Here is an 8791-nt window from a genome sequence, read left to right as displayed (position 1 = left end):
AAGCATACCTATATCCTTGCTAACATGAGTGAGTGTCACTCCTTTACCAATTATATTCTTAGCCTTTCTAAGCTTCTGTCCTTCTAGATAAGATTTGTTAAGACACCCAAACATAAAATTCCCCTAGTTCCTGTCAGAATCCAATCCTGAGTGAACACCCACATCCTTTACATCCTCCACCAAATCACACAAATGAAGCTCAGATCTCATAATAAGTCCCTTTCACATCCACTTACTGAGACAATTCTCCATAATGTGTGTTGTCCCTTTAATGAGTAATAAACCCAATTTGTTCAACTACAGGTATATCCTTGGTTGTCAATATCTAGAGGGCATTTATACTCAAAAGCATATTGAGAAAAATTAGAGATCAAAATACATGAAGGGGTACACCATATTAAGGGATTGTAAGACTTGATATTTTAAAAATACTGACTCTTTTAAATTGGGAAGTGACAAAATTCCAAGGCTTCTCAAGTATGAATGTTGATAATAAATTCTAAAATTTAAATAAAATGCAATGGGGCATGAATAGTCAATGCAATATTTAATAAGAACTAGAAAACTAACATTACCATATAGTAATACCTGTCAAATTAAAACAATTAAGACAGTGTGGTATTATTGCAAGATAAACAACCTGAGAAATGGAACAACATTGAGAAGATATAAAAAAGCCCATACATATTTGATCACCTGATTTATGACAAGCATGATACTACAATGCCATGATGAAAGCTGGGTTTTCTTTTTTGCAATAATGGTGCTTGATAAATTGAAAATTGGTGTGGTATTTTACCATTTACCATGTGGTGGAAATAAAATGAAAACTCGACCTCTTACCTTACATCATACTCAAAAATAAATTCCAGATAATTTTTACATCTCAAAATAAAAGGTAAAACAATAAATCGTATTTGAAGAAGGCACAGAAATACTTCATTGTCACCTTGGTATACACAAAGATTTTTTAAACATAGCTCATAAAGCACTAATCACACAGGAAATTAATTGATAATGTGGACTACACAATGACTAAGAACTTCTGCTCATTGAAAGATAACATTAAGACTGTGAAAATGTAACCAATATATGAGATAAAACATTTGCAGTACATATATTTGACAAAAGACTTGTATCTATAAAGTACAAAACTTTACAAGTCAACAAGAAAAGAAAGACAGATCAGTTGAAAAAAATGGGCAAAACACTTGAACAAGTATCTCACAAAAGAGAATATCCAAGTGGCTGATAAACACATAAAAATGAGGTCAGTGTTATTTGTTACCAGTGATAGGTAAATTAAAATCATAATACCATACTGCTTCACCACTCATTAAAATAGTTATCATGAAAAAGGAAAAAAAAAAGCAAGTATTGGTTAAGACATGGAGAAACCAGAACACTCATTCTCTGCTTATGAGAGTACAAATTGGTGTGACTCCTTCTGGGAATTCTTCAAAGTAGCTGAAAGTATGCATAATCTGTGATCCAAAAACTGTGTTCCTAAGTACCCAATATGAGTGTATGCAAAAGTTCATGAAATGACATATACTAGAATATTAAAAGCAGCACTATTTATTCCAAAAACTGGAAATTACCCAAATGCCCATTGCCATTATAATGAGTAAAAATATATATGTTCAAAAAATAGAAAGCTATAAGGCAAACAATCGAATGTTTTATAATCATAAACAACAGTATGCATGAATCTCACAAACATAATATTCACTAAAAGATGTTAGACACGAAAATAACTATACTGTATAATTCCAATTATATAGAGTTTAGAAATGGGCAAAAATGAATCTATGGTGTTAAAACTTAAGATGATGTTTACTCTTGGGACAGAGGGTCTTCAAATGAGTGGAAGGAGGTGTAAGGGGGACTTCTGGTTGCTGGTAATATTCTGTTTGTTGACTGGCTGCTTGTCATACAAATATGTCCAACTTATGAAAATTCATTGACCTGCATACTTATAATTTACACACTTTTATATAGAAATGTTGTATTTTAATAAAAGTATGAAAAAAGAGAAAATTAGAAGAACAAATACGAAAATGTTAAAAACAAATATCTCGGATGGGTGGAAACATGGATATTCAAAAAAATTTTGACATGTTCTTGTATACTCCAACTTAATAATAATCAGGTCTTGTTATTTGAAACTGAATAAATATTATTGCTTAAAAATGAATTGAATCTAAATGCTTATTACAATTTTAGATATAAAGAAATAAATATAAAAATTTGGGGTATAGCTACCACAATATTATAGCCATACAATGTCATCCAGGGATGATATTTTATGTATGTGAATTTTCTATGTAATTATAATGTTCACTTGAGCACCAATCTTTTTTTTTTAAAGTTATGATTTTCTGGATTTAAAATTCTGTAATACTTACTTATCTGCCCTCTTAAACAAAAGTTAACTTTTCTTGATAAGTCGAGGTCATTCATGATTATACTATACAGTAAAGAATTTGAGAAAAATTAGAACCTCTAGGCATTTCTGTCCTTGCACTGAATGCCCTCAGATAACATAGTATTTCAGTCACAATGTCAGCTATGAACATTGTTTCCATCTCCTTCCATTTGAATTATCTATCAATTATCACTTCTTGAGGCTACCTTCTAGCTACTCATACTCCCATACTTCTTAATATTCTGCCTTTAATATCCATTAGCCTGATAAGATAAATGACCAGCTTTTTATGAAAAGTGTTTTTTAAAAAGCTAAATATGAGTAAAAAAAATTATAATGATATACCACAATGCACCCACCAGAATGCCTACAATCAAACAGAACAATAATACCAAGTGTGGACAAGAATACAGAGCAATAGAAATTTTTATGCACTACATGGAATACAAACTGATGCAAGAATTTTGAAAAACTCTCTGGTAATATCTATGAAAACTAAAAATATACATACTTGTGACCTAGTAATTTTACTCATAGACTTATTTCCAACATAAATATACACATAAACTAAAAGAAAATTGCAAAAAGGTTCATAGTAACATTACTTGCAATAGCCAAAAATGGGAAACAAAGCAAATGCCCATCAACAGTTGACAGGATAAGTTGTGGTACATATTTCTACAATGGTAAACTATATAGTAATGATAATGAACAAACTACTTTTATATACAACATGGGTAAATAACACAGTGTAGGATTTTGTTGGAAAAAGAGAACTACAAATAAATATATGATGTATAATTCTACTAATATTAGTCAAAGTTTGGGTGGAGGCAAAACTAACTGTGATGCTAGAAGTCTGAACAGGGGTTTTCTCTCAGGACAAATGAGTGGGAAGAGATTGGGAGGGAGTGTCATGGGAGCTTCTGAGATCTGTAATGGTCTGTTTCTTGAGTGGCATCATGGTCAGATGGTATGTTAAATTTATCATAATTTATCAAGCTCTACATTCATGATTTGTTTACTCTGTGTATGCCATATTTCAATATTAACGTGAAAAAACACTTTATTAAAATTGTTCTGGAAATGTATAAAAAGGAGGTCAGGAAGCATCAAAAAAAGTTCAGAATGGAGAGCATGATCTCATCTTTTTTACATTATACTTAAAGAGCGGAAAACATGCCATATGTCACAGTCACAGAGACAGCTTTTTGTTATTCATTTAACAATAACTAGAACTTTTTAGAAACTTGTAGAATAGAAATAGCTGAGACAAGAAGTGTAGCTCAATATGGCCAGGAAGAAGATATCATGGAAGGATGTACTGGGGAATAAAGATGAAGATAGAGAGCCAAGTAGCGACCAACTTGTTAAGGGTTTCAATGCTGTGGAATGGGATCAGGATGTCATTTCAGAGATAAGATGCTGCCATTCAATGTTGGTTTTCTTTATTAGATGGAGGGAGTAGTAGGAGGTTCAACTCGCGACAAACTGTGAGCTGAATTTCAGGGGGAAAATGTACCAAATTGTTTGTTTTTGTTTATAACTAGAGAGCTTAAAGATCTTATCTCAATTTGCCCCCTGGGAAGCACCTATCTAAGACAAGGAACAGGAGCCCTTCTGGGGAAGGGTAAAGACCAGGGTGAAGGGCCCCATCAGGTCTGGCCTTAATCATACCTTTGTAGCAGCTTGGAAGACAGTGCTGGTTTCTACAACACTCTCCCCGAAAAAAAGGATCAGCATACAAACCACACATTTCTACCTTCTAGAACATGCACATTCATTTGTGTAAACATTGATCTCTTTAGCCTAGTTTGACTAAATTCGTGGCCCTGAGTTACCTACTTCAGTACTGAAGAAAGCACCTGGGATGTAGACAATTTCAGAGGTGAGTAACCCCCACATGTGAACACAGTAGCCTCTGAAGGAATTCCAGGGCATAAGATTACTGAATGTAATGTTCTGTGGAATGTAACAGTATTCATTACCATCAAGAATTTAAGGAAGAATTTCAATTGTAACTGCAGATGGCAACCCTATATAAATCTTTTCCCTTTCCAATGCCGCACTGAAAAATGCAACCATCATAGTCTTCAACTTGATGATTGAAGTCTAGGATTACACCTATGTTTTAGCCCAACTATTTTAGTAGAGCTCTCAGAAAATAAAGCAGCTGACTCACCTCTTCCTGGCAAAAGTGTTTGGATTATGCCTCCCCAAACACACGTGTGCTGGCATGCATACACATACATAAACCCTCTGAATAAATAGTTTCTATTCTGATGCTGCCATTCCTGCCCTGTGGGGCCACAACAAGCTTTGACATACTAAGTGAAGAACAGAAAATCCAATCCTTACTGTCTAGCAACCTTCATCCTCATCTACCACCCATTCTAGTGCACTCGGGCTCTAGTCACCGTGGTGAGTGGCTGTTACACAAACTTGTACCTACACTCCTCTAGGCCTTTCCTGTTGCTGTTACTTCAGGTTAGAATACTACTATAAACCCTTCCCATTTATTCATCACTTAGAGCTCAACTCCTTCTTGAGGCTTTATTGGAAACTGCCCGCAATTTAACATACCCCAGACTAAGCTGTAATTCAATACTTACCTCTGTGTTTGTATCACATGTTAATTGACCCTCCATCAGAGCACCTATTTTCATCTATTTTATGAGTCATGTTTAATAAATAAGGTTAAAGATCAGATGGTGTGAGAGAAAGTAATATGCTTGAGACTGACAGACCTGAGTGGTCTCTTCCATTTATTGCTGCTTGACTTTGGACAGGTACATTTACCTCCATGACCCAGTTTCCTCATCTGTAAAATGAGGATCATTAAGAGTAGCTATCTAAGAGCTAGCATTATATGAATAAGTATGAGGAAAATGAAAGCACCAGAAAGAGTGCCTGCACATAGTCGGTGCTCCATAAGCGTTATCTCTCATTATTATTACCATTGTTTGAACCTACCCCAGAATGTAAGCTCCACACAAAAAGGGAAAAATCACTATGTTTGTATTCTGATGTACAGCACTGTGCCTGGCATGTGGCATGTGGTCAGTAAATATCTGTTGAGTGAATGGATGCTTTAACGAATCTGTGAAATAATTCTAATCGTTAGAGCCCTCCTCCTCCTCCTCCTCCCTTCCTCCACCTTCTGCTCCTCCTCCTCCTCTCTGAATCCTCTACCGCCTGATAGCATGGTGCTTTAAGCCCCACAGAAAAACTTCAAGTGGAGGGAGCATCACTGAATGGCTCCTCATCCCTTGACCCTTTTGCTATATCTGTTACTCCATTTCTCGAATTCTCTTCTCTAACAAGTTCGAGTTCAGCAGCAACCACTTCAACCAGCCTAGCCTGCCCTTCAGAGGTGAGGGGGCAGGAATGAGAGACAAAGCATGGAAGACGAGGAGTGGGGCGTGGCCACCACGATGCAAAGACTGACTGCGCCTGCGTAGGCTGCGGCAAAATAACGCTCTGAGGCTTGCAGTCGTTGCTGGCCAGCGTTTGTGTAGAAAGATCGCTCTTCACACCAGATTTCACTTTTGATCCTTCCAGCTCCAGGGTCTCGGGCTTCAGCTTTGTGCCGAGGCACCAACACTGCTGCGGTCCTCTCTCCGACTGATCGCTGATCTCACCGTTCCCGCTCCTGTCTCCTGGAACCATGTCTCTGGTAAGCCAGAATGCACGCCGCTGTAGCGCAGAGATCACTGCAGATTACGGCGACGGCAGAGGTGAAATACAAGCTACTAACGCCTCCGGGTCCCCCACTTCCATGCTAGTCGTTGATGCCCCCCAGTGCCCTCAGACGCCAATCAACTCTCAGTGTGTCAACACTTCCCAGGCCGTTCAGGACCCGAATGACCTGGAGGTCCTGATCGACGAGCAGTCCAGACGTTTGGGGGCGCTCAGGGTCCATGACCCTCTAGAAGACAGGTCGATTGCTTTGGTGAATTTCATGAGAATGAAAAGCCAGAAGGAGGGGTCTATCCAGCAGTCCGAGATGCTGGAGTTTCTCAGAGAGTACTCAGATCAGTTCCCTGAGATCCTCAGACGAGCCTCAGCTCACCTGGACCAGGTCTTTGGGTTGAACCTGAGAGTTATTGATCCTCAGGCTGACACCTACAATTTAGTCAGCAAACGGGGTTTCCAGATCACCGATAGGATAGCGGAGTCCCTGGACATGCCAAAAGCAAGTCTCCTGGCCCTAGTCCTAGGCCACATCCTCTTGAATGGGAACCGAGCAAGAGAGGCCTCCATTTGGGACTTGCTGCTAAAAGTTGATATGTGGGATAAGCCTCAGAGGATCAACAACCTCTTTGGGAACACAAGGAACCTCCTCACTACTGACTTTGTGTGCATGCGATTCTTGGAGTACTGGCCGGTGTATGGCACTAATCCCCTTGAATTTGAGTTCTTGTGGGGCTCTAGAGCCCACAGGGAAATCACAAAGATGGAAGCCCTGAAGTTTGTGTCAGATGCCCATGATGAAGAACCCTGGAGCTGGCCAGAAGAATATAAGGCCCTGGAAGCTGACAAAACCAAAGAAAGAAGCCTGACTGCTGGCTTAGAGTTCTGGTCGGAGGACACTATGAATGATAAGGCAAATGATTTGGTCCAGTTGGCTATTAGTGTCACTGAGGAGATGCTGCCTATACATCAGGATGAGCTATTGGCTCACACTGGCAAAGAATTTGAGGATGTGTTCCCAAATATCCTCAATAGAGCTACTCTAATTCTTGATATGTTCTATGGGTTGTCTGTGATTGAGGTTGATACCAGTGAGCACATCTACCTCCTTGTCCAGCAACCAGAATCAGAGGAAGAGCAAGTGATGCTAGAGAGCCTGGGGAGACCCACTCAAGAATATGTAATGCCAATCCTAGGTTTGATCTTCCTGATGGGCAACCGTGTCAAAGAGGCCAATGTCTGGAACTTGCTTCGAAGATTTAGTGTGGATGTAGGGAGAAAGCATTCCATCACCCGTAAGCTTATGAGACAGCACTATCTGGAATGCAGGCCACTGTCCTACTCTAATCCAGTTGAATATGAGCTTCTATGGGGTCCTCGAGCTCACCATGAAACCACCAAAATGAAAGTCTTGGAGTACATGGCCAGGCTCTACAGAAAGCGACCACAGAACTGGCCAGAACAATATAGGGAGGCTGTGGAAGATGAGGAGGCCAGAGCCAAATCTGAGGCAACTATCATATTTTTCCTTGACCCCACGTGAAGTCTAGGGAATATGTATCACTTCAGCTGAGTGGCATAAGTTAAAGATGCCTTGGTAAAATAGGCATTGGGGCTCTAAATTAGAATCCAGGGAGGGCTTGTGTGGGAAGTACAAATTGTGCTTGCTGTCTGTGTTCCAATTCTAGTAGTATTTCCTTCCTTTTAATATACTCTTGGATTAGGTTAATGACCAATATTTATAAATGGAATTTTTCATTTGCCATCCCGGTCTTGTTTCAGCATAAAAGTTCAGACAGCTCTGTAAAATGTATTGATAATATTTACATCTTTGAAATAATCAGTAAAATGGTCTGGTACAGGAGTTAAATAACAATGACACACACACAACAAAACAAACACAAAACCACTGATCTGTGATTGCTCTCCCTTTGTGTCTACTGCCGTATACATATATACAACTATATATACACAAATATATATATACACAAATATATATATACACAAAACTGTCATTTACCTGTATTTGCAATAAAAGCATAATGAATTAGACACTATGCTTGTGCATTCATTTATTCTATAGGCATTTATTAAGCACCTGCCATGCTCTGAGAACAGTGCTGTGTGCTGGGAATAAAAGAGTGAAGAAGACCCAGCTGGGCTCCAGGGCTTAAGGGGGAGGGCTCATGGAAGTAAACCAGCAATTATATTATGCTATGGAAAGTGGCATAATAGGCATAAGCTCAGAGTTCTATGAGAGTCCACAAGAATAACTCCCGATTTTAAGTGCTGGGAAAGATAATGGGAAGGTGATGGCATCTAAGATAGTCTGGGGAAGGTGCAGGGGTGTCAAGCCTGGATGAGTGGGAAAGTAGTCAGGAATAGTGGTGGGAAGGATGAAGTGGTATGGAGGGCTGGGGACAAGATGTGCTTTAGTGGCATCTATTGTAAGATCTGAGGTTGGGGAGAGGAAGGGAAGGACTGCTAGTGAAGACAGAAGCAGCGTGTAAAGCACCTGTGAAGAATTTGAAATAGCTCAGAAAGACAATGACTTTAAAGGAGGAGTGGGAGAAATAACTCTGTGGCAGAGGTAACAAGGGCCCATATCCTCAGAGTGACTCTTGAGAGCCAACAATGGCCTTGCACCTTCAGTCAAACTGAAAAATCTAC

At 39.1% G+C, this 8791-nt stretch overlaps 1 protein-coding gene across 1 annotated transcript; it reads left to right on the top strand.

Annotated features, from left to right (window-relative positions):
• The first annotated feature begins 5700 nt into the window (after window positions 1-5700).
• Window positions 5701-8184, top strand: MAGEE2 (MAGE family member E2). Its single transcript, XM_016944264.3, has one exon. It carries the CDS (start codon window positions 6096-6098, stop codon window positions 7662-7664), a length of 1569 nt encoding a protein of 522 aa, XP_016799753.1. The 5' UTR covers window positions 5701-6095; the 3' UTR covers window positions 7665-8184.
• Window positions 8185-8791: the final 607 nt, after the last annotated feature.

Source organism: Pan troglodytes, chromosome X (assembly GCF_028858775.2).
Source record: "Pan troglodytes isolate AG18354 chromosome X, NHGRI_mPanTro3-v2.0_pri, whole genome shotgun sequence".
NCBI lineage: Eukaryota > Metazoa > Chordata > Mammalia > Primates > Hominidae > Pan > Pan troglodytes.
Note: the sequence above shows the minus strand (reverse complement) of the source record. Positions and strands in the feature narration are given on the sequence as shown.

Coding starts and splice junctions, on each gene's coding strand:
- MAGEE2 (XM_016944264.3), top strand. CDS start 6,096: ATGTCTCTGGTAAGCCAGAATGCACGCCGCTGTAGCGCAGAGATCACT.